Raw genomic sequence first — 26145 nt, 5'->3', positions numbered from 1 at the left:
ATTTGTATTCCGTCTGTTATTATTGTTGTTATAACGCTGTGCACCAGCGTTTGTGAATTGGCCCCGAACTTGGTTCTGCTGACCCTGATGGTTATAGTTATTGCGTAAAAAATTATAAAAAATTATAAAAATTATGTTGGCCGAAATTGTTTCGGTTGAAATTGTTTTGGTTTCTGCCTCTGTTGTGAAAGTCATTTGGCCGACGTGTATAATTATTATTCAAATTCGAGTTGTTGCCGTTAAAATTGTTGTTGAAACGAGGGCCTTTTCTGTTGCTCTGCGAGTATGCGAATACTGATGTGCTTGCATTGTTCAGGTTTTCCTCCAACGCTTTAGTCATCGCGTCGGAGTATGTATTAAAATTCCCTGCTCTAATGATAAGTGAGGTTTTTTCATTTTTTAATCCACCAGCTAGGAACACTTTATTGGCCATGGATTTAGCCACTTGCTGTGGGATTTCCTTAGCGGTGTATGCTGTTTCTAGGCTAAACACTAGTTTCTCTAAATCGAGGCAGAATTGCTCGATGCCACCGTTTTGCCTCAAGTTAGCCATTTTGGCTAGCACTTGTTCAGGTGGGCTGGTTGTTATTTTTGCCTTTAGAATTTTGGCTATTTCGCTCACCGACGTTGGTGTCTCTGTGAAGGCGTTTCTTGCTCTGCCTTCCAGCTTTGTCAGAATCACGTTTATTATAGTTGCCTTATTTTCTGGTGTTTCCAAAGTTTTCACCAGGTTTAGCGCGTCGGTAAAAGCTTTAAATCTGTCTGTGTTTCCGTCGAATTGCGGAACGATAGACGACGTTGTTTTAATAATTTCTAAAATGTTAGCCATTTTTGTTTTATTTTTTAACCTAAAACAAAATAAAATGGCTAATGCTATTTCCTTGAGGGTCCTTGGTTTACCCTTCTCGATAGCTGCCCTGATTGCGTTTAGCAGTTGTTCTGCTTTTTCGATATTTTGAATTACTTCGGTGTCGTCGGTTGTGTGTAGTAAAACAGACGATAACTTTTTGATTTGTTTCACGAGCGTTTCAGCTTCAGTGAGACGTTTCGCTAAAGTACTTTTCCTTAGTTTCCTGACTAGCTCCTGCTGTATTGTCAGGTGTATACTTCTTAAGTTTTTGCAAATTTATTTGAACGCGGTTTGTGACTTCCTCCATTCACGGTACTTGGGAGGGAGAAAGAAATTAAACCGTTTAGGCGGCAAAAAAGAAAAAAAAATTGTATTCGTTGTTTACACTTTCGGGTCTGTTCTCAGACGGTGTCAACCACGGCTGCGTGTGCTTTTGCTGCTTGCATTGCGTGCGCATTCATGCATGCTTTGTATGCTCTGTATATTTTGGAGAGTAATAAGATAGATACAAGAACGAGTGTAGTGCATATAATTGCTCCTTGAGCCTCATGCATTTCGCTATGGTTCTCCAGGTGATTTAGAATTTGGATTTGGGCATCGCCCGTGTTGCTAACTGGTTTAGTGTTAAACAGTCCCATGCTAAAAGTGTATATGTAAAACCAATTTACACGATTCTGTTACCGCTTTAACAATCTATTTTTCTGAACTTTGTTTCATTGATGGATGGGTTTTTAAGTTGAATAAAGGTATGTTTTGTATGTACTAAATTTCACTATCCCGAGCGGCACTGGCGCAATAAACGAAATTATTTAGGGAATTTCTACCGAGTCGTAATACGTACGTGCCTCGTAGGGCTTTTCAACAACTTAATTTCTTAGTTCGACGGTTTCTAAAAACTCGTCGATTAGGTCCCAGATTTCTTGTGGGATCGGATCCTCCATTTTTAAACAAATTTAATTCTATTTTATTTATACCGGGACTCACTTTATTTTTACTAAAGCTCCTATTTTTCTTGTTCTATACTAGACTAAACGGTACCTTTTTTGATTACTGTCTTGGCATTCTGCTGTCCTCGGGGTGTCCTTTGCTGCGGAGTCTTCTTTTCTTCAGGTTTCATGGATCCACTTGGTTTCTGCTACTGCTTAACTCATGTCTGCCCGATTTTGTATGTGTGTATGCACTCGTTCGCTATAAAGCTTGACATTGCACCGTTTCACCTTTTAATTCACTTTTCTTCAGTTTTTTAAAGAAGTGTTTTTTTTTTGAATTCGTCACATCACATCCGCTGGTCCCGCGTTTGGGGTGATCTTATTCGACTTAACGTCTGCCACTCACTTTGTTTTCCGTTTGGGTATTGTCATTCTTTTAGTTTCTTCATTTAACCCAAAACAAATTTTGCTGTTTTCTTTTGGTTTTACTGTTTGGTTTAAACAACACTTTTGTTAGGTTTTAGCTTTGACACAACAGTTCACGACACCTTACTGTATTGACCGTTTGCTGTGGCCGGTCCTGTCACGGTCGCCATTTGGTAGTTTAGGCTTCAGCACTTGCTTCGATTGGTCTCTTTGTCATTTAATGGCTTTCCGTTACTACGAACATCCGGTGGAAATACTGTACTCAAATTACAGTATGAATGGATTCGACGCGAATACCACGCGAAAAAGGTTCCCGCGCTTGCGCAGGGGGACTTTCGGATGAATTAGTACACAGTAGCGTGTAGATCCCGTTCTCGACAGTTAACCGTGTCTGTCCGTCTGTCGGACTGTGTTTAATTAAAGGTCTGTTGTCGCTTAAATACTAGTTTACAAAAATAGGCTTAAATCTCTACAAAATCTTCGTGTTCACTGGTCGGAGTCATCGCACCAGTGAAATGGAAAGAGACGGCTAAAATCAGTCGCATTCTTCCGTGTGCAAGAGTAAATAATTCTTCTATAAAGGAAAGTAAATAGGAAGGAAAAATGCTTATGCATGCGTAGCACATGTTTTGTCAAATTGCTGCTGCTAGCTTAGCTCGCAGCAGGGCGGAAGGAAAACAATCGCGCCGCTGCCCCGGGGTGCACGTTGAGTTATGTAGTCATAAATGGCAAGCGAGACCTTGTGCCAGATTGGCGCTTTGGGTGTCGTAACACATTTTATGACCGTATTGCTCGGTGGTCTTGCAGCGGGTTTATTGTCTTAGGGACCTTGAATAATTGGAAAGTTATTTGTGTGATTTAGCGTGTGTTTCTTGGGATCATACTACAATGGTTTGTTCACTTGATGTGAAATAATATGCTTATTTCGGATGAATGTAGTTTTCATTTGAGCCGGTATCAATTAAAATTTTTAATGGTTATCCTAAAAAATTCCACTCTGCTGATTCATTTATTTCTTCGGTTTCAGATTCATTTTGTTCTTGTCTTTCTACTTGGTTAGTATAATTTTTAAAAGATTGACCTTCCGGATAACTTTCTTCTATTAGGTAAGGAATTTGTTCAAAGTACTGTGGAATGTCAGGATCGTCATTACTATATTCATTTGTTTCAATATTAAATTGTCACGGTCTATTATTTGGGAATGGAGGTCTATTTGCATAATTTATTTGGCGTGATCGAATTGAATGATCTACTTCCATCGGTTCTACTCCATTGTTAGGTTTTGGGACGAATGGATTATTCTGAAATTGGAATCTTGGTGGGGGCTGAGGATTTTGTTATTGTGGTTTTGAATGCTGTTGTGGGAATAGGTTAGAATATTGGACAGGATAACGAATTGGTTGCTGATGACCAAAATTAGGTTTTGGAATAAAAGGTTGAGCTCTAGGTGGAATTCTAGTTGCTGGAATCGTTTCATGTCTTGGTCTTATCATGGTTTTCCTGTATTCTGGGTTCTGATATGTAATGCAGTATGCATACGCGTTCGCTTATGATTCTGGTTCATTTTTTTTTAATTCGTTTATTTTTACAGGCTCAGTTACTTAAGTTTAAAGGAGCCGAATTCTTAAATATAATTTAAAACTATATATATATAAACAATTTTTCTTACATCTATGGTTAGTAAGGTGGAAAACCGATTACTCGCGGTGTACTCGAGTTTAGGAGGGTGACATATTTTTAGGAGAAGGATGAGATATAAGGAAATTGTAACAATGTTGATGAACACTCATTTCTTGAATCTATTCGTATATCTATAGTGTATTTACATTTCAACTTATTCTAATATTTATAGCAAGGGGACGAATTACCCGCGAAGGAAGGAAAGGAGGGTATAAGGATGTAGGGACAATCACACACGAAGATCTATAGCTTTAAGGAAAACATATATATGGGACATGTAATCAAGGTCTAACCGAGCCAACACATCTCTCACCGGCACATTGGGCTGTCTTCCTCGGGCCCGAAGGGAGTTTTCTAAATTCGATCTGGCGGCCAGATACACCTCGCACGACCAAACAATGTGCTCGATGTCGTGATAACCTTGGCCACAAACGCAGAGATTGCTGCTGGCAAGATTGAAACGGAAGAGTAGTGCATCTAACGAACAGTGATTGGACATGAGTCGGGAGAAGGTGCGAATAAAGTCCCGACTCAAGTCCAGACTTTTGAACCACGGTTTGAGGCTAACCTCAGGGATAATCGAGTGAAACCACCGGCCCAATTCATCTTCATTCCACTTGCGTTGCCAGTTAGCGATGGTATTTTTGCGGACTAAAGAATAAAATTCATTGAAGGCGATTTGACGCTGATAAATGTCGCCTTCAATTGCACCTACCTTTGCCAATGAGTCAGCCCTCTCATTACCTGGAATTGAGCAATGTGAAGGGACCCAGACAAAGGTAATGACATAACAGCGTCTGGATAAAGCACTCAAAATTTCTCGTATTTTCTCAAGGAAGTACGGTGAGTGCTTTTCCGGCCTCACTGAACGGATAGCTTCGACAGAGCTAAGACTATCCGTTACAATGTAATAGTGTTCAACAGGTCGTGAGGCGACGCTGTCCAGCGCCCAGTATATCGCTGCCAATTCAGCAATATATACCGAGCAAGGATTCTGAAGACTGTGTGAGGTGCTAAAAAATACGTTGAACACTCCAAATCCTGTGGACTCATTCATAGAGGACCCATCAGTAAAGTACATATTATCACAATTGATACGCCCATACTTTGCATTGAAGATCGTAGGAACGAACCCCAATCTAAGATAATCTGGATTTTCATGGATTTTCTCCTTCATGAACAGATCGAAATGTACAGAGGAATTGATGTAGTCAGAAAAACAAACACGGTTGGGAATATACGAAGAAGGAACAACCTGCATAGAGGTGAATTCATGATATGAACTCATGAATCCAGAATGAAAATTTAGCTCGATCAATTGCTCAAAATTTCCGATCACCTTACACCGAATGAGGAACCGAAGAGATAATAAATTGAAGCGATCTTTTAGTGGGAGTAGGCCTGCCAAAACCTACAGACTCATGGTATGCGTTGAGGGCATACATCCCAACGCGATACGGAGACAAAGATACTGAATTCGCTCGAGTTTAATGAGGTGTGTTTTGGCAGCTGATTGAAAACAGAAACTGCCATACTCCATCACTGAGAGTATTCTCTCAGTTTATTTATTTATTTATTTATTTAATCGTTATCAACAGGCGGAATTTCGCCCCAATGATATTAATGAAATCGACGTATTTGTTCAAAAAATTTTTGCCGAACCGCATTCCTTGAGTAGTGGAAGTCGAAGTCAGAAGCTACTCTGTTGAACAGACGCTGAAGACCCAATATGGCTGAGTTGTATCCATGATTGGTACGACGAAAAGGAACTCGAAGGAAAGCGTGGTCACGTAAAGTTCGAGGTTGAACCAGAAGGTTGATGTTCTCCAGAATAACTGGGCATTCTGTCCTAGCCAATAGCACATCATATACAAATAAGGCGCGGTTCACATCCCTTCGCACGTGCAACGTGTCAAGAGCCATTAGTTGGCACCGGCTTTCATAGCTAGGTAGCTGATGGGGGTTACTCCAGGGTAATCGTCTTAAGGCGAACCGGACAAATCGCTTTTGTACAGCTTCGATTCTGTTGACTCCGTTCAGATAGTGCGGATTCCAAATTACTGAACAGTATTCCAGACTTGAACGAACTAGAGCGCTGAACATAGATTTGAGGCAGTGTACATCGGTGAAATCCCTCGCAGTGCGCATGATGAATCCAAGACTACGGGAAGCTTTTCCAACCACGTAGTTGACGTGAGTTTTGAAATCCAGTTTACAGTCTAAATACACTCCTAGATCCTTCACGCAGTCAAGTTTAGTTAGAGGAGCATCGTCGAGAGAATAGTTGTAGCGAATAGGATCTTTCCTTCTTGTGAAAGTTATCGTGGAACATTTGCTTGGATTCAGTGTCATACGATTTTTTTGTTCGATACAACATTATAAGATCTTCGGGATGGGCTCCCCACCAGGTGCCGGTAATTGTACGGAGAAAGTTTATTCTTTGTTGACATTTTTTACTCAGATACCTAATATGGGCCCCCCAAGTACATTTGGAGTCGAACCAGACCCCAAGATACTTGAATGACATAGCATGAGTGATCGGTTTACCCAAAAGTTGAAGCTTTGGTTTTGCTGGTCTATGCTTCCTAGAAAAAACCACCATCTCTGTTTTCTCCTTGAAGAATTCGATCCCTAGCCCAATGGCCCAGGTTGAAAAATTGTTCAAAGTATCTTGTAAGGGTTCTTGCAGGTCGGATTCGTTTGATCCTACGACAGACACCACTCCATCATCTGCAAGTTGTCTTAGGCTGCAATTTTGTGTAAGGCAATTGTCGATGTCGCTTACATAGAAGTTGTACAAAAGGGGGCTTAAACATGAGCCCTGGGTGAGGCCCATGTAAGAAACCCGACTTATTGCCGAATCTCCGTGAGAAAAGTTCAAATGTTTCTCACAAAGCAAGTTATATAACATATTATTCAATAGAGGCGGCAGACCCCGAGAGTGTAATTTGTCCGACAAAACCTCTATTGAAACAGAATCGAAGGCCCCCTTTATGTCCAAGAATACTGAAGCCATTTGTTTTTTTTCGGCGTAAGCCATTTGAATTTCTGAAGAAAGCAACGCAAGACAATCATTCGTCCCCTTGCCCCTGCGGAACCCATATTGTGTATCTGAGAGTAGACCATTCGTTTCAACCCATCGATCAAGGCGAAACAAGATCATTTTCTCCAACAATTTCCGTATACAAGACAGCATTGCTATTGGGCGGTACGAATTGAAGTCGGACGCGGGTTTTCCGGGTTTTTGAATAGCTATAACTCGTACTTGTCTCCAATCATCTGGAACAATATTATTCTCCAGAAACCGATTGAATAAATTCAACAAGCGATGTTTCGCCACATCCGATCCCGGAGCAGAATTGTTACATGAAAGCAGAGCAAGAGAGAATTCTACCATCGAAAACTCGGAATCAAGATCGCACCTACCTTGTGGTATATCTCGAACAATTTTTTGCACAGGAGCGGAATCAGGACAAACCTTCCGTGCAAAATTAAAAATCCATCGATGTGAATATTCTTCGCTTTCATTCATTGAAGAGCGATTTCTCATGTTTCGAGCCACTTTCCATATTTTTTTCATTGACGTTTCTCGTGACAAACCTCCCACGAAATTTCGCCAATAAACACGTTTTTTCCCTTTGATCAAGTTTTTAAATTGATTTTCAAGGGCTAAATACGTTTGAAAATTTTCAGAGGTTTCCGAAAAGCTTTAAATGCATTCGATTGATCTCCATAAAGCTTGGAACACTGGCTATCCCACCATGGATTGGGAGGCCTTCGACGAATAGTGGAACCTGGGATGGGTTTCGTTTGAGCGCGAACCGCGCTGTCATAGATCAAACGAGAAAGGAAGTTATACTCCTCCAATGGAGGTAAACCATCTCTGGAATTGATGGCTAGAGCAATCGCGTCCGCATATTTTTTCCAGTCAATGTGTCTTGTGAGGTCATATGCCATGTTTATAGATTCAGAAGAATTCGACCCAATGGTGATGGAAATTTTGATTGGCAAGTGATCACTACCGTTGGGGTCCTGAATTACATTCCACTTGCAATCTAACGATAGTGAATTCGAGCAAAGCGAGGGGTCAAGAGCACTTGGGTTAGCAGGAGGTTTAGGAACACGTGTTGTTTCCCCAGTATTCAAAACGGTCATATTGAAGCTGTTACAAAGGTCATAGATCAACGATGAACGATAATCGTGGCTCAGGAAGGAGTGAGCACATGTCAACAAGTTGCTTGCGGCTAACCGCAGCTCTCGGAGGCCAATACAAGCTGACAATACAGAGGCCTTTTCCTCTGATGTTTGCATGACAAGCAACAGCTTCAATCCCTCCAATAGGTGGAAGGTCAATTCTAAAAAATGAGTGGCACTTATTGATCCCCAAAAGCACCCCTCCGTATCTATCATCACGGTCCAAGCGTATAATATTAAAATCGTGGAAAGAGATATCATCTCGCGAAGAAAGCCAAGTTTCGGATAGAGCAAAAACATCACAATTGAAGTTATGAATTAAAAATTTGAATGTATCCAATTTAGGGATAAGACTACGACAACTCCACTGTAAAACAGTGATATCTCCGACCTCTCTATTTGAATCAGACATCAAGAAAGATAATCATTGCAAGGAGGGGTCATGTTTGCATCAATTGTTGCAAAATTGTGTTTAATACTGGAAGCATTGAGATGACAATGGTTCTGATGGAGTCGGTAATTTTTTGTCAGATCTTTCATGATCTGAATGACATTCAAAGCTTTTCCTTGTGGCTTGGGCCGAAAGAAAACAACCCACGGGCCTGTTCCAGGTGCATCTTCTGGGTATATCTTGACACGGGGAGCGGAGACAACTGAGGGGGCAGACGAAGACGAGGATTGAGTGGAAGAGGATAAAACAGAGGGGAGGGACGAGGTAGATGGTTGAGTGGGATCGGAAGTAACAGGTGAGGAATGCGAAGTCGTCGGCTGAGTGGAAGCGGGAAGGTTAAGGGTTTGAGAGGAGAGGTTTGCGGATTTCTTAGAAGGGGGCTTTTTAGTGTGGCTTGAATCTTCTTCGGAAGAATTATCTTCCGGTGAGGGAACGCGCTTGAGCGACTTCTCGGCCCCTTTTTGTGCAACCGAGAGGGAGTCAATATTTTCATCGTAAGAGATCTCCATATTTGGAGATCTCTCACACTCTTCCATAGTTTATACGGATGATAATTATAATAATATTTTATAATAATTTCTATAACCTAATAAAATAATAATAACGATAATAATATTTATACAAAATACTTGGTAGTGCACACCAGTGCAGCTAATCAGAAAGCGACTGCTCCTCAATCGATTGGTCGCAGGCACAGCTGTGATAGCTAAACAAACAATCACGCTCCGGTCCACACTAAACGCACACACCAATGCAGATGAACTGGAAACTTCTCGATCGGTTGAACACGTGATCGACGCTCGCCGCAATTGAAATTGTGTATCACACACACGCACTGTCGGCGGTCGCACAGTATCCGAATGCGGGATAATGGCAAAACACGGCGAAATAAATCGTCACTCCAGCTTTCTGCTGATAACTCTTTGTTTTTTGTTGGGCTCAAACGAATTGTATAAACAAAGCGTATGGATACAACACGGCAGAAAATACACCAGCTAACGGTAACCGAGAACGATAACGATAACGGAGTGACACAATATACGTCTGATTACTCGAAGGTCTCGACGCGGAATGATTCTGGTTCATGATTCTTTAAAATTTTTCCAACATCACCATTCAATCCTCGAATGAAAGCATCTATAGCTTTCCTATTATACATATCTATCATAGCCTTTGAGGCTTCCGGATGACTATATGCAGGATTTGATTTGCGAGTGAAGAAAGTAATTTATTTATTTCATCATAAAAAACATTCGAGTGTTTTTCCTGATTGAGTCGAATTCATCAACTGATAATCAAGAGTAGTCAAATTTTCCTTGATTAAATCGGGAAGTTTTTCAATTGCGGATGGATCTGCTGGTGTTCCATTATGATGCACGTAAATTAAAACGGGGTCACTGTAATCCGCTGCCGGAAATGTAACGTTCATACTTTCCAACATATTCAGTCTGTTCAAAATATCTTCGATTTGATGTGCCATTTTATTAATTGATTTTCAAAAATATAGAAAAAAAAAATATTTTTTTTTAAACACAATTAGTGCGGATGATTCACTTTTTAATTGTAATTATGTCAGCTCACTTTTGTTTCTTAATCTTATAAATATAGTCACTCTTTAAAAGTTGATTTGAATAAAACATTTAAATTTAATTTTTAAATTCACTCAGAATTTATTTATATTTCTTCACTTTTTTTTTGTTAAATAATTTATCACTTTTTATTTTATTGTAATTTCACTTTGAAAATTTGTTCAATACTTTTTGATCAATACTTACAATATTAACCCAACCATTATGTGGGAACACTACACAATTGCGGGAGACGTACCTCCAACCAACAATCCTTTAACAGTGTTGGCACTGGAAGGCTCTGGACGCGCGGCTGGGGCGCTGTAGACTCCTATTATTCCGAATCCTGTAGTGCCGGGTTGTACTTTGAGATTTTCAAAAATATAGAACAAAAATATTTTTTTAAACACAATTAGTGCGGATGATTCACTTTTTAATTGTAATTATGTCAGCTCACTTTTGTTTCTTAATCTTATAAAAATAGTCACTCTTTAAAAGTTGATTTGAATGAAAAACTTAAATTTAATTTATAAATTCACTCAGAATTTATTTATCTTTCTTCACTTTTTTTTTGTTAAATAATTTATCATTTTTTTTGTAATTTCGCTTTTAAAATTTGTTCAATACTTTTTGATCAATACTTACAATATTAACCCAACCATTATGTGGGAACACCACACAATTGCGGGAGACGTACCTCCAACCAACAATCCTTTAACAGTGTTGGCACTGGAAGGCTCTGGACGCGCGGCTGGGGCGCTGTAGACTCCTATTATTCCGAATCCTGTAGTGCCGGGTTGCACTTTGAGATTTTCAAAAATATAGAAAAAAAAATATTTTTTTAAACACAATTAGTGCGGATGATTCACTTTTTAATTGTAATTATGTCAGCTCACTTTTGTTTCTTAATCTTATAAAAATAGTCACTCTTTAAAAATTGATTTGAATGAAACACTTAAATTTAATTTATAAATTCACTCAGATTTTATTTATATTTCTTCACTTTTTTTTGTTAAATAATTTATCATTTATTATTTTTTTGTAATTTCACTTTGAAAATTTGTTCAATACTTTTTGATCAATACTTACAATAATAACCCAACCATTATGTGGGAACACTACACAATTGCGGGAGACGTACCTCCAACCAACAATCCTTTAACAGTGTTGGCACTGGAAGGCTCTGGACGCGCGGCTGGGGCGCTGTAGACTCCTATTATTCCGAATCCTGTAGTGCCGGGTTGTACTTTGAGATTTTCAAAAATATAGAAAAAAAATATTTTTTTAAACACAATTAGTGCGGATTATTCACTTTTTAATTGTAATTATGTCAGCTCACTTTTGTTTCTTAATCTTATAAAAATAGTCACTCTTTAAAAGTTGATTTGAATGAAACACTTAAATTTAATTTATAAATTCACTCAGAATTTATTTATCTTTCTTCACTTTTTTTTGTTAAATAATTTATCTTTTTTTTTTTGTAATTTCGCTTTTAAAATTTGTTCAATACTTTTTGATCAATACTTACAATATTAACCCAACCATTATGTGGGAACACCACACAATTGCGGGAGACGTACCTCCAACCAACAATCCTTTAACAGTGTTGGCACTGGAAGGCTCTGGACGCGCGGCTGGGGCGCTGTAGACTCCTATTATTCCGAATCCTGTAGTGCCGGGTTGCGCTTTGAGATTTTCAAAAATATAGAAAAAAAAAAATTTTTTTAAACACAATTAGTGCGGATGATTCACTTTTTAATTGTAATTATGTCAGCTCACTTTTGTTTCTTAATCTTATAAAAATAGTCACTCTTTAAAAATTGATTTGAATGAAACACTTAAATTTAATTTATAAATTCACTCAGAATTTATTTATATTTCTTCACTTTTTTTGTTAAATAATTTATCATTTATTATTTTTTTGTAATTTCACTTTGAAAATTTGTTCTTAAAAACTTATATTAACCCAACCATTATGTGGGAACACTACACAATTGCGGGAGACGTACCTCCAACCAACAATCCTTTAACAGTGTTGGCACTGGAAGGCTCTGGACGCGCGGCTGGGGCGCTGTAGACTCCTATTATTCCGAATCCTGTAGTGCCGGGTTGTACTTTGAGACACCAGGATCCACGGGAACCTAGTTGCTAGCGATTAGTCCCGGTACGGCGGCTGCTTTCCTTTTTGTTCTAACTACTCGTTTTCACTGCACTTTTCACTACTCAGGAGCCAGCCCGTACGGCTGCGTTAATTAAACGCGGTCGTTATCGCGAGTGTTAATTTTCTTCTGAGCGAAAACACTGAAACTGTCAGTCACTGTAACGCTCTGAGTCTTCTTCAGTTGCCTCTATTTTCACTCAATTAACACACTTTTCACTACTGTGTCCCTATTCGGGCGCCAGTTAAAGTTTTTTTCTTTCAAGTAAACTAAAAAAGCATATTTTCTGGGGCTTGTGCTCCTTTATTGATGATCACTTAAAGACTAAAGTACAATTTGATCTTAAGCTCTAAAGTCAGTTCGCGTGCTGTGTTTCTTTCGGGTGGCCTGAGTTCTGTCCTTGAAATAATGCTGACTGGCAGCTGGCACATATCGTTGTTTTGATGAGTTATTATGTTTATGCTGGCGAGCTCCGTTCTCTCGATATCGGTTCTGGCTGCTGCTAACTCCTTGTTTATGTTTACGATTGGGCTGTCGCTAACTATTGCAGTCAGCTAACGTCCGAATGCTAAATAATTTCTTTGTGGCTTAGCAAAACTTTAGAGAAGAAGCCAAGAGGTTGGTACGTTGTACCCGATATTTTTGATGATGAAAACTCTCTCCCTTGGGAACTCGTGATCATTACCTACTGTGTTGTTTGTCTGAGTCGGTCTTGAGTCGACGGAACTCAGCACTCAATATTTCCAACTGTTCTTTCATGTGGTTGAATTGATCATCGGGGCATCTGGATCCGCCAGTTTTGGAAGAGTTCCATCGCTAATAGTCTGTATGGGACGAATTTGAATGAAGAGCATCTTCCGCAAATTATCGCTAATCCTTTCGCTACGAGCGTCGTGTATCAGTATCGTCTATAGACGACATCCGCGCGATGACTTGTGTGTACGAGCGTCGTTCAAAAGCGACAAGCGTCGCTTCGCGGTCGATGGACCGCGAAGAACTATGGAAAATTATGGACGAGAAAGGCGTTCCCGGGATGGTACTAAATACTGTGTGCGGATTTCGGGTGGACTGTCGAGTTCATTCGTATCCCACAGGGGACTTCGGCAAGGTGATGGCCTCTCTTGCTTTCTATTCAACATAGCGTTACAGGGTGTTATGAAACGAGCGGATATGAACACGAGAGGCACGATTTTCGGAATCTAATCAGTTCTTCTGCTTTGCTGATGACAAGGATATTGTCAGCAGAACATTTGCGGCGGTGGCAGACTAAAACGCGAAGCAGTGAAGATTGGATTGAAGATAAATGCGTCCAAAACGAAGTACATGCTGGCAGGCGGAACCGAGGCCGACCGACGCCGCTTAGACAGTAAGTGTAACGGCGCACAGTGACAACACACGCGATATTTGGAAGTGTATTTTCAGCGGAAGTCGTGTCTACTATGGGCTTCGCAAGCAATTGCGGTCGAACAGACTGAGCCAAGGTACAAAGTGTACACTGTACAAGACGCTTATCAGATCCGCTGTTCTCTACGGGCATGAAACGTGAACAATGCCCGAGGAGGACCTGCGAGTGCTCGGAGTTTTCGACAGACGAGTACTAAGAACGACTCGCACAGCTCTTCGGCGAATCCAGTATTCAAAAGGTGATTAACCCTTTCATTACGGCAGTATGCTCCGCCGATGTGCTACCCCTGTACGGAGCACTGCGCCGAAAAGTATGCACATCGCGCTGATGTGATCGAAGAGCAGTATGAATTTCATGTCATCTAAAGACGACGCTCGTATACACAGCTCGTCGCGCGGATGACGACTTGTACACACAGGACGTCGCGCGTTTGTCGTCTATAGACGAGGCTCGTAACGAAAGGGTTAACCAGAAGAGAGAGTGCCTCGGTGATTTCGGTGATTTCGGTACTGGCGAAGCAAAGATGGAAGATGTGGTTATTATCAATCAGAAATCCATTTTTCTGACACACACCACAAAAACTAAAACTCTCAGTTTGGCGGTTCATAGTTCATATTGTCCTTGGGTTCGGTTCTACAGGCAAGCGATGAGACATGATCGATAACTGATGGTTCGTTAGTTAGATCGGGTGTAATATATGCGACTCCTATATAAGTGGCGTGTAAACGAATTGAAACCGCTCCTCAAATCTGTTCTATAAGTCGTCTGTTGGGACGAAAATCACTTGCGTTGAGCCTCGAGTTAATGGCTGGAGCTACAATAGTATTTTTTTTTACGTGGGACTACGTCTAACCGGAATATATGGGGGGTAAAATGAAAACCTAAACACAGAATATGCAGGAAAAAATGAAAGATTCCGAATGCTTATAACTCGAACATTTCAAACTGGATCGGAAAGATGTTTGCATCAATTGATGAGAAATCGGCTTTGCAAATAAGAAATAAATGCAAACTGTGAGTACTTTTGCACTCGCTTGCCTATGTGTTTCCCTAACACGGTCTTCTAAACTTAGGAACCTGGAAAAATGGTGCAGACACTAGAGGCGAATGAACTTTCAGGTTTCAAGCAAACTCGCGGTTCGAGAAGTACACTTGAGAGATGCAAACTTCAGAGGCAAATGTAAAAAAAAAATTATTCGTTTAATTATTTTTCCGTTCACATATTTCGTCCATAAATGTACTGTCATTTAATTTACTTGTAACGAAGAACAAAATCTATCACAATGCATAAATTGACCTTACATGTTCAATCTTCTTACTCACAAAGCAAATATATTGAATTCAATTGAATTCGGAAAATGTTTCAAGAATGTAATCAATACAAACAAGTGATTGATAAGCTAAGGTAGTCCCACGTCAACCTTGCGGTTATATCATAGATAAAACTCACCCATTTTTTTGATTTATTTTTTTGTTCTGGACTGAGTTCTGGAACATCGTAGAATGATCCGAAAATTTGTTTCGATATTGTAATGCCATTAAACCATGTTTCGATGAGAGCAATAAAATCATAAGAAGCGCTGGAACATGCTAGATAATAATCCGAAATAGAAGTGTTCATCAATCTACACAATTTTTGACTTAGAACTACGTCTTTTTTTATTAAGGGTGTCAAATCAGAAAACAGGTCACGTTTTTATGAAATAAAGTTAACGTTAATAACTATTTTTGCCGCGAACGGATTTTGGCGATTTACATACTAAACGAATCGGAAATTCCGTAAGATTTGTTTGATATGCCATACAATAGAATCCCCTGGTTAGTAAATGGTTAAAATTCATGAAAACATTAAGTGTTTCTATTTTCCCATACATTTGTTCTGTCCATTTGAGTGCTTTCCCGAACAGAGATATCAATAACGAGCAACTTATCGACGACCAACGGAGGGGAAATCGTAGGATTTAAAGTCTTCGTGAACAAAGGAAAAGAAGAAGAATGAAGGGGAATACTTGCCTAGAGTATAAACAGTGAATCTCGCTGAGGCAAACTTTCATTCGGCATCGGACTGTTGAGTAGAGATGGGCAAATCAGCTCATCATGATGAGCGGCTCAGAGCCGTTCAGCTCATACAAGTGAGCTGCTCATTTGGAACAGCTCTTCAGCTCAGTTGAATTTTGCAGTTGTCCACACAATTGCATATGAAACGTAATCACCATGGGACAATGCATAGTGTGCATTTTTTTAATAGACGGAAAGCAAAAAATAAACGAATTTAATTCGTAATTGTACAAAAACTTAAACTGATATGAATTCTAATAATATAATATACAACAAATACTGAATGCTGAAATCCAACATAGAAGATGCTTAGGATATGCTGAACTTCGCGATCACAAAGGTAACAAAAGGACCAGTCAGACCGATCATCAATCATCAACATTTATGCCGGGTGGTTTTCTGAATTGTTTTGATTCAGCACGCGGAAATAAATGTATGTGTTTCCACAGTAATGTTTAAATAACAATGTAATATATTAAATTTATTTACAAGCGTATAATAATGTGTATTATTTTGTTTGGCCATATAAGAAAAATTTAATGAAGTAACGAACGATTGAATATCTTCAAAACAAAAACCTTTTTTCCTATCTGGCATCTCTGCTAAAGCTAAAGTACGAAGAGGGATACACGAAAACAAACTGACGTCATGCCATGAAGCGCGGGAGACGAAAAATCCTTTCGCGTCTCGCAATTCACACTCTCTGCAGCTTTTGCGCTCCACAGCTATGCAGCTCAACAGCTCAACAGCTTTTCAGCTCTTCAGCTCAACAGCTCAACAGCTCATCAGCTCATCAGCTCAGCAGCTCATCAGCTCAACAGCTCAACAGCTCATCAGCTCAGCAGCTCATCAGCTCAACAGCTCAACAGCTCATCAGCTCCAGCTCCGTAATGAGCTGATGAGCTGCGTTTTTTTGATTGCGAGCCGATCCGAATCCGCTCACTATGATGAAGCGATTCGAATGAACAGCTCATGAGCGGATGGCACATCTCTACTGTTGAGTAATCCAGTTCACTTTGCTTTCGCTGCGCTTCGATCTAAGATTGGACCCCACCAGTGGTAATCCAACTTGGAAATCGTCGTTTGATTTTTCTGTTCGTTTTTGGCGTTATTCGTATCGTGTGTTCTTCTTTCCGTGTCATAAATTGGACGCTTCGCGTAGTGTGCGATGAGCAAGAAGAAGAGGAACCGAGCCTTCGCAAATGTGACACCGCACCGAACAACAGCGAATTAGGCGATTTCGGCGCGTCGGTCGAAAATGTAAACGCCCAGGCAGCAACCAAAATTAAGCTCCCCCCGCTGGTGGCGAAGGCGATCGCTCTTGACAAACTCATTAGCGAATTCGCATCGATGGGTGTTACAGCAGAGTACAAGCTGTGTGGCATAATTTAGTCTTTCTCCAAGCAGTTAACATTGTTTATTTTCCGTCTTCATAAGGGCTTCGTTGGTGCCTTTGAGAATGCATCAATGCATTAAACTGACGTTATGGCGAAGCAGACGTTAAGGTTGTGCACCTAAAAATTATTTGGGAATACCAAGCATCTTGAATGTCTTACTAGAATGTTATAAGTTATTTGGGTTCGCGTGCCAGTCGCAAAACTGTCGCAAATCTTCAACTAGGATTGCATTTGCGCTAATATTGATCATAATGAAGCATTGCTACTTTTTTCGAGGTTGTTATTAACAAAAAGAGTTTATTTCTCTTGTTTAGTCATCAAGAAAGTAAATGTTCTGGAATTTTGTATGTGATTAGGTTTTGCTTGCCAGTAGCAAAACTTCCTCCACTAAGGGTGACACCTGCGCTTCTCTCGAGCATGAGAAAGTAATGCAACTCTTTTCGGGGCCAGTAATATTAACAGAAGCGTTTCTTTTGAGAATAGCGCAAAATGATGATAAATGTTTATATTGCTAGTAGTTTCAAGCCACCAATGTATGGCTCTGTATGCATGCTATGGTGAACGCTTGTTTGGCGCTTGGTTTACGCTTAGTTTGTACGAACGATATCTAGAAGTGCGATTCCTTTGAGGCAATACTAAATAACATGTAGCATGATATTTGATACTTGCAAGTGTTGTCATTGTTGTTGTTCACATGCGGTGCCAAAGATATATTGATGTAGTTATGAGATAGGGAATAATGGTTCTGGTGCAACATGTATATAATCGACTGTAGCCGAGTCTATGTCAATTTCGAAAAAGGCCACCGGAATAGCCTTCGAGGTAAATTTTCAATGCATTGACATGAAATAAATTGCGACATACGATTGTTTTGCGAGGGCAAGAATGAATCATCAATCAATTATCGTCAACTGATTCTACAATGAAAAAATCATTTCAGAGATTATTCTACTAAGCAGTTGTTTCTAAAATTTCACAGCATTATAGAATAATATCCGAAGGTATAAACAAGCGACTTATATAAAATAACAGCGTAGTTCTACGTCAACAATTCGGTCGTATCTTGGACACAACCTCCTATAATTTTTTTGTTTTTGAATCTCCTCGTGACATGAGAAGACAGCGTATTTAACAATATCGTTAGTAATTAACCCTTTGACGTCCGCACGATTCGTAAAAAAATATTCGCTTGGCGCCGGCAGCGCTAATTCGGATTATTTGGCTTGTCACAGCCCGTTCTTCGGGATTATCGGATTATCGGGAAATTATAAATTGTTAAGTTTTACTAATCTCATCGATAGTTTTCATAAGTTCTCAACCCTGTTCACCTACTTTCACGACATTTCGATGATATACATACGTAAATATTACAAACCTGTCCATATTCCCCCTACTACATGTCCACGCGGGTAATCATCGAAAAAATATTCTAATTTTCGGTCTGATTTTATTTTAATAAAAACATTCAAAAACATTCGGTCAATTAATTCGAAAAACAGTATATTGGAATGCAAAAAACAACATTTAAGTTTGGAGAAACATTTTACTATGTCCGTATTTCCCCATCCCCTACTCATTAAAACACATTAAAACACGTAAGCGTGTTGGCGTGTATAAGTTATTGTCACCTAAACAAAACCCCAACAGAATGCAAACGATACTAAAGTGCTGTCGCCGGCCGGCCGCTGGCATTCAGACACTAGTTTTCGTACGTAATCACTGTGGTGTCGCCGGACGATAAAGTGTTAAGGAAAAATTCCAGGAGCTATGACAATGTATATGTTATGTTGATTTCATCTTTTTTTAATTGTGAAATCATACTTTGGACCATATATTTGAGTATTATAGTATTAATGTTTAATTAGATTATTTTTTTTTTCCTCTACAGTTTTCAAACTAAATGTAAACAAGGAATAGTTGATCCCATGTTATCGATATGGGGGCAACAGTTAATTGTGAACGAAGATACAAACCTGTAAGTAGTTGAGACTCATGAAATGCTATCGCGAAATTGTTTTAATGTAATGAGTCTGAATAAGATATCGATCGCAGATAATCGTCAAGGGATAACTTAACTAACCGTCATCTTTGTCCTTTTGAAGTGCTTTATTATTATCATTATCATCATTATTATCAAGTGAACGTTCGTGGGATCAATCCATTCATTCACCCTCATTCCGGTTCACGATCGGCGATTGGATTGATTGGATTTCACAATCCGAACGAGTTCGAATATTTTGCATTCTGCCCGTTCGCCTCTAATCCTAAAGGACTTTCATCGCAGCTGTCATACAACTGTGAAATCAAAAAACAGGAAGTGGGTTATATCTATGGTATAACCGCAAGGGTGACGTAGGACTCTCGTTGATATAGAGATCATTTGTATGAAGTTGAATCTGAATTCATTCTGAATGAATGAATATTTGGAGAACTTCGAAAACGAGAGCGTTACGTTGGAGGCACAAGGTTTTATGCATCCAATATTGGATACGGAAATATCCTACTGATGGGGAAGAATAATCTTCAGAAGCTATCCTGTTGATTGCGATTGATTGAACAACCACAAAACCAAATGTATTTGGTCACAGTGTTACATGGATAGAAAACATTAAATTAAACTCTTTCACATGAATATATTTTGAAAATTCCCAAAGGAACTGGCAGATTATTTTCAGTAACGATTAGATATTTCCACATTTTCCTCGATACTGGAAGCCCACCATTGGTTAATGCCAACTCGATAACCACCTGTTAATAGCACTTGATTGAAACATATTTGGTCACAGTGTAACATGGATAGAAAACATTCAATTAAACTCTTTCACATGAATATATTTTGAAAATTCCCAAAGGAACTGGCAGATTATTTTCAGTAACGATTAGATATTTCCACATTTTCCTCGATACTGGAAGCCCACCAGTGGTTAATGCCAACTCGATAACCACCTGTTAATAGCACTTGATTGAAACATATTTGGTCACAGTGTTACATGGATAGAAAACATTCAATTAAACTCTTTCACATGAATATATTTTGAAAATTCCCAGAGGAACTGGCAGATTATTTTCAGTAACGATTAGTTATTTCCACATTTTCCTCGATACTGGAAGCCCACCAGTGGTTAATGCCAACTCGATAACCACCTGTTAATAGCACTTGATTGAAACATATTTGGTCACAGTGTTACATGGATAGAAAACATTCAATTAAATTCTTTCACATGAATATATTTTGAAAATTCCCAAAGGAACTGGCAGATTATTTTCAGTAACGATTAGATATTTCCACATTTTCCTCGATACTGGAAGCCCACCAGTGGTTAATGCCAACTCGATAACCACCTGTTAATAGCACTTGATTGAAACATATTTGGTCGCAGTGTTACATGGATAGAAAACATTCAATTAAACTCTTTCACATGAATATATTTTGAAAATTCCCAGAGGAACTGGCAGATTATTTTCAGTAACGATTAGTTATTTCCACATTTTCCTCGATACTGGAAGCCCACCAGTGGTTAATACCAACTCGATAACCACCTGTTAATAGCACTTGATTGAAACATATTTTTGGTCACAGTGTTACATGGATAGAAAACATTCAATTAAACTCTTTTACATGAATATATTTTGAAAATTCCCAAAGGAACTGGCAGATTATTTTCCAGCAATGATTAGATCTTTCCGGAACTTTCTCGATGCTGAATGGCATCCTAACGAAAAGAGTTCTGCGCGTGTATGTGTTCTCCTTCGCCGTCCACCTCCTCCAGCACGTTAGGCAACGATGTTGTCTTGTCGATGTCCTCACGAAAAATGAATGTGTCTCACATTTGCATTTTTTTTTTGCATTAAATTCATTTTATTTATAAACATTTAGAACTATCTATATATATATATTTTCTTTTTACATTGTAAGTGATTTAGCTTGTTTGCTTTTCAACTCTGGTACTGTTAGATTGGAAATTAGTTGTAAGTTAAGCACATCGCATATTTTTTTGTTTTCATTACACTACTGAGTAGTTTTGTTGATTTTAAATATAAATTTGATAACCTACATAAAATTTAATATCCTACTTAACCTAGTCTCATTACCTATAAAGGTTGTTGATAATAGTATGTTCAGAGTGCAAGCAGTCTTCTCGAAACTTATTTAATTTGGTGGCGAATCTACTTTCCAGTGTTTCAATCCCAGCCAGATCATGGACTTCTGATGTTCTTGTCCAGGGAGGAAGGTTGAGTATCATTCTAAGGAGTTTGTTTTGGATTCGCTGGAGCTTAAGCTGATGCGACTGGGCGCAGCTGCTCCAGATCGGCATACCATACTCAATCACCGGATAAATGATTTGTTTGTAGACAACAAGTTTGTTACTCAGACACAGAGTGGACTTTCTATTTATGAGTGGGTATAATGATCTTATCATTATACCACACTTAGTCACGATTTTATCAATATGTTGTCTGAATAACAGCTTGCTGTCTAAGGTGACACCAAGATAAGTTACCTCGTTTGACCAATCCAAGGCATTGTTTCCCAAGCTGATCCTGAGGTCATCAGGCGGAACAAGTCGTGGGGATTTACAATATGGAAATATAATGGTCTGGGTTTTAGCCGCATTCACGCGAATCTTCCAGGTGTTATAATACTCAGACAGGACATCAAGGCCCCGCTGAAGTTTTGCTGTCAGAGCACGTGTTATTCGTCCCTTATAGACAATGGCCGTATCATCTGCGAACAGTGACAACTGGCCATCGCCTGGTAAGGGAGGAATATCTGACGTATATATATTAAATAGCAAAGGACCCAGGATGCTGCCTTGGGGCACCCCTGCAATGATATTCAATTCATCTGAACAAATATTATTCAGCGAGACCCTGAATGTTCTATCTGAAAGGTAGTTCCTGATTAGTTTAATCAGGAACACTGGAAAATGTCGCTGATGCAGCTTAAAAACCAGACCATCATGCCAGACATTGTCGAATGCCTTTTCGACATCCAACAATGCCATTGCTGTTGTTTTGGCGACTGATTTGTTCCGCCTAATGGTGTTTGTTACCCTAACCAGCTGATGGATTGTCGATCTACCATTCCTGAATCCGAATTGCTCGTCAGGGAAAATATTGTTTCGGATGGCGAAAACCGTGAGCCTGGAGCTAATCAGTTTTTCAAAAACCTTGGAGAGAGCAGATAGTAAGCTGATTGGGCGATAGCTCTCAGCTGATGTTGGTATTTTCCCCGGCTTCAAGATAGGTACAACTTTAGCTGACTTCCACCGCGAGGGGAAGTAGCCAAGTTGTAAGCATCGATTAAAAATTGATGCGATATGTTGATACAACCTGGAGCTAAAGTTGAAGATGTTATCGAAGCTGGGGGCCTTCATATTTTTTGAAGTTTTTATTTTAGCTTCAACCTCCTCAGCAGTTACTCTCTGCTCGTCATCCAAAGTTATTTGAGCCCGATCTACTTCAGCCACGGCTTCCGCGACATCAGCTTCTCGGGGACTAAGCATGGTATGCCCTAGACTATGTGAGGTACAGAAATGATGGCCCAGTGCATTAGCTTTCTCTGCGGGGGTAATAAGGAGATCAGGACCAGAAGAACTGGGAATTAAGGGTGGGATTGGTTTGGGTTTGGTCTTGAGTATTTTGGATAATTTCCAGAAGGGACGGGAATAGGATGGGAGTTGACTCAATTTTTGTGAAAAAAAATTATTTTTGAGGTCCAAGATTCTGGCCTGGATCACTCTGGAAAGCTGATTCGCCATCAGCTTCTTTTCCTGGAGGTAAGTTCGCTGGAACTGCCTCCGGAAAATATTCCTTAGTCTTATAAGATATTTAGTAATATCGTCAATTTCGAGAAGACTACTTACACTCGGAACAAGTGGGATGTGCTGCTCTCGTGCTTTGCGTAATGCCTCTTCCACAATACCCAGCGAATTGTTTATGTCTTCTGGGCACTGCAAAGGATGGTTGAACCGTTCGCTGAAAGCCTGACCAGTTGGCACGATGGTAGTTCCTACGCTGCAGACTCCTAGGAATCACCTGTTCACCTAGAATTAGCACCACCGGATAATGGTCGCTGCTCAGGTCGTGCACCACCATCGGCTGCTGAATGTTCATCATGTTGGTGATGAAGATGTCAAGGATGGATGGAGCTCCGGCGGGGGAAACGTACGTTGCTTCTTCGGGGCTCAGGATGTTGTAGTGCCCACAAGGAAGATCGTTGAATATGATTCTACCGTTTATATTTCGCCGGAGGTTCCCCCAGGCTTCATGTTTGGCGTTCAAATCACCAGCCAAGACGAATTTTCCTCTGTTCCGGGTAAGCGCGATGAAATCTCTTCTAAACTGCAGACTAGAGCCATCTCTTTCATTCACTTGGCGGGGACAGTACGCTGAAATTATGTTGATTGGCCCAGTTGTTGTTGTTATTTCGATGCCGATGGCCTCAATAATTTTGAGGTTGAAACTCTTCATTGTGAGGAACCTTAAGCCTCGCCTCACTGCTATAGCGACACCGCCCCCACGTGAACTAGTGCGATCCAGCCGAATAACGGAATCATTAGGAAGGTTGAAGTCTCAGTGATGGCTGCGATATCAATTTTATTGTTTCGAAGAAACTCTGCAAGCTCCAACTGTTTTGCTGCAAGGGAGCAGGCATTCCAGGTGATGATCCTAAGGTGATGGCTGTCCATATTTGTAAGCAAAGTCCATCATCATTGTGACTTGGTCCTGTTTTGTTTTACAGGCACGTAAAAGTCGTGTGAACTCGGCGAGGAGGGCACTCATTTGTTCCGGGTGTACAGATCATCGGACTCTGTCTTTGTTGTTTGGTTTTTGCCTGCTACTACCTGGGCAAAGCTTAGCACTCCAGGGGGGCTTCCAATCGTTCGCGATGTTGACTGGGCCGACATGTTATCCCCACGGTTTGATGGTGTGATCATGCTGCTTCTGCTCGCTGTGGGAAGCGGAAGAGGAGTCAATACTAGAATATTTCTCCGTGAATGGGAATGTGGTGGTACATCCATTCGGTGGTTCTGCGAATTTCTCATGTTGCGATTATTATTAGCAGACGCTTTCTTCCGCTTCTCAATGAACTCTGCTCGCTTTAGGCATTGGCGACTGGTTGACGGGTTATCTTCTCCGCAATGTACGCACTTAGTGGTTGCATCCTCCTTTATGCATTCATTCGTATGATGATTGCCTCCGCAAGAATTGCATCGGCTTTGAACAAAACAATTTTTGGCACCATGTCCAAAATTGAGACAATTTGTGCACTGAGTGACATCACGATGGATGGGTTTGTAACGCTCCCATTTGACGATTGTGTGGTCAATATCTTTTATTTCGTTCAGCCCAGCCAAGTTGATTGAGCCACGCTCTAGATGAATGAGGTACAGTTGGTCCCGGTAGGTAATATTTTTGTTGCGACGGTTGTTTTTATGTACGGCCAACACCTTTAAATTACACTCAACTAAGCCGTCCTGCACTTCTTTTATTTCCATGTCCGGTAATCCCCTTAGCACAATTTTAAACGGCTTGTTTGCCGCAATATCGTGAGTGAAATACTCCACTTTTTTCCTCTTGAGGTATTCCTGAACGGCATTGTAATGTTTCACTCCCGGTACCATAATTTTATAACCGTCGGTGCACATACTATACTTCGCTTGCAGACCCTTGGAAATGAGCAGCTTCATTTCTTCTCGGAATTTATCCGGGAAGCCTTTAGTGTAAAATGGAGGCATTTTCTCCTTTTTCGTAGTACTACCGCTATCTTCCACTGGAAGCGCTGCAAACTTGTTGTTTGAAAGCAATTTTAGTACTCCTTCAGCCGGCTCATCGCCCAATTCCGCTTGAGAACGGGTCCGCTTCGCAGCATTTGGTTGCTCTTTACTAGAGCGTGGTTTCCCCATATCGTGGGTAAATGCACTTGCCGGAAGCAACGTACGAAAAAGAACACGACGAAGTACGAACTAACGGTAATAAGTTTGTAAAAATTACGAGCTCTCCAAAATGCGACCGATCAGCACGAGAGAAGATCAACGAATGATAAATGTGTCTCACCACCAGAATATCGCTTAAGTATGCTTTTTGTGTGTGATTGAATCGAGAGAAGGTGTGGTTTACAATGGCAATTTGGAAGGCAAACTAGAGGGGAATGAACTCTCTGAGCTCGGAACTTTCGGCGACTGAGCAATAATCGATTGCGGGCGCATACAATATTGGATACGGAAATATCCTACTGATGGGGAAGAATAATCTTCTGAAGCTATCCTGTTAATTGCGATTGATTGAAAAATCACAAAACCAAATGTATTTGGTCACAGTGTTACATGGATAGAAAACATTCAATTAAACTCTTTCACATGAATATATTTTGAAAATTCCCAAAGGAACTGGCAGATTATTTTCAGTAACGATTAGATATTTCCACATTTTCCTCGATACTGGAAGCCCACCAGTGGTTAATGCCAACTCGATAACCACCTGTTAATAGCACTTGATTGAAACATATTTGGTCACAGTGTAACATGGATAGAAAACATTCAATTAAACTCTTTCACATGAATATATTTTGAAAATTCCCAGAGGAACTGGCAGATTATTTTCAGTAACGATTAGTTATTTCCACATTTTCCTCGATACTGGAAGCCCACCAGTGGTTAATGCCAACTCGATAACTACCTGTTAATAGCACTTGATTGAAACATATTTGGTCACAGTGTTACATGGATAGAAAACATTCAGTTAAACTCTTTCACATGAATATATTTTGAAAATTCCCAGAGGAACTGGCAGATTATTTTCAGTAACAATAAGATATTTCCACATTTTCCTCGATACTGGAAGCCCACCAGTGGTTAATGCCAACTCGATAACCACCTGTTAATAGCACTTGGTTGAAACATATTTGGTCACAGTGTAACATGGATAGAAAACATTCAATTAAACTCTTTCACATGAATATATTTTGAATATTCCCAAAGGAACTGGCAGATTATTTTCCAGCAATGATTAGATTTTTCCGGAA

General features: G+C 39.9%; 1 protein-coding gene across 13 annotated transcripts in view; it reads left to right on the top strand.

The window, feature by feature from the left end:
• LOC129761766 (syntaxin-binding protein 5) overlaps positions 1-26145 on the top strand; it is a 722498-nt gene that overhangs the window by 519642 nt on the left and 176711 nt on the right. For 11 of the 13 annotated variants that reach the window (XM_055759517.1, XM_055759518.1, XM_055759514.1 and 8 more), the window contains one exon: positions 19006-19092. The exons of the other annotated variants lie outside the window; for them this stretch is intronic. In XM_055759517.1, coding sequence (XP_055615492.1) covers positions 19006-19092 — 87 coding nt within the window. The remainder of the gene's footprint in view (positions 1-19005; positions 19093-26145) is intronic. 13 annotated transcript variants of the gene reach the window in all.

This window comes from Toxorhynchites rutilus, chromosome 1 (assembly GCF_029784135.1).
Source record: "Toxorhynchites rutilus septentrionalis strain SRP chromosome 1, ASM2978413v1, whole genome shotgun sequence".
NCBI lineage: Eukaryota > Metazoa > Arthropoda > Insecta > Diptera > Culicidae > Toxorhynchites > Toxorhynchites rutilus.
Note: the sequence above shows the minus strand (reverse complement) of the source record. Positions and strands in the feature narration are given on the sequence as shown.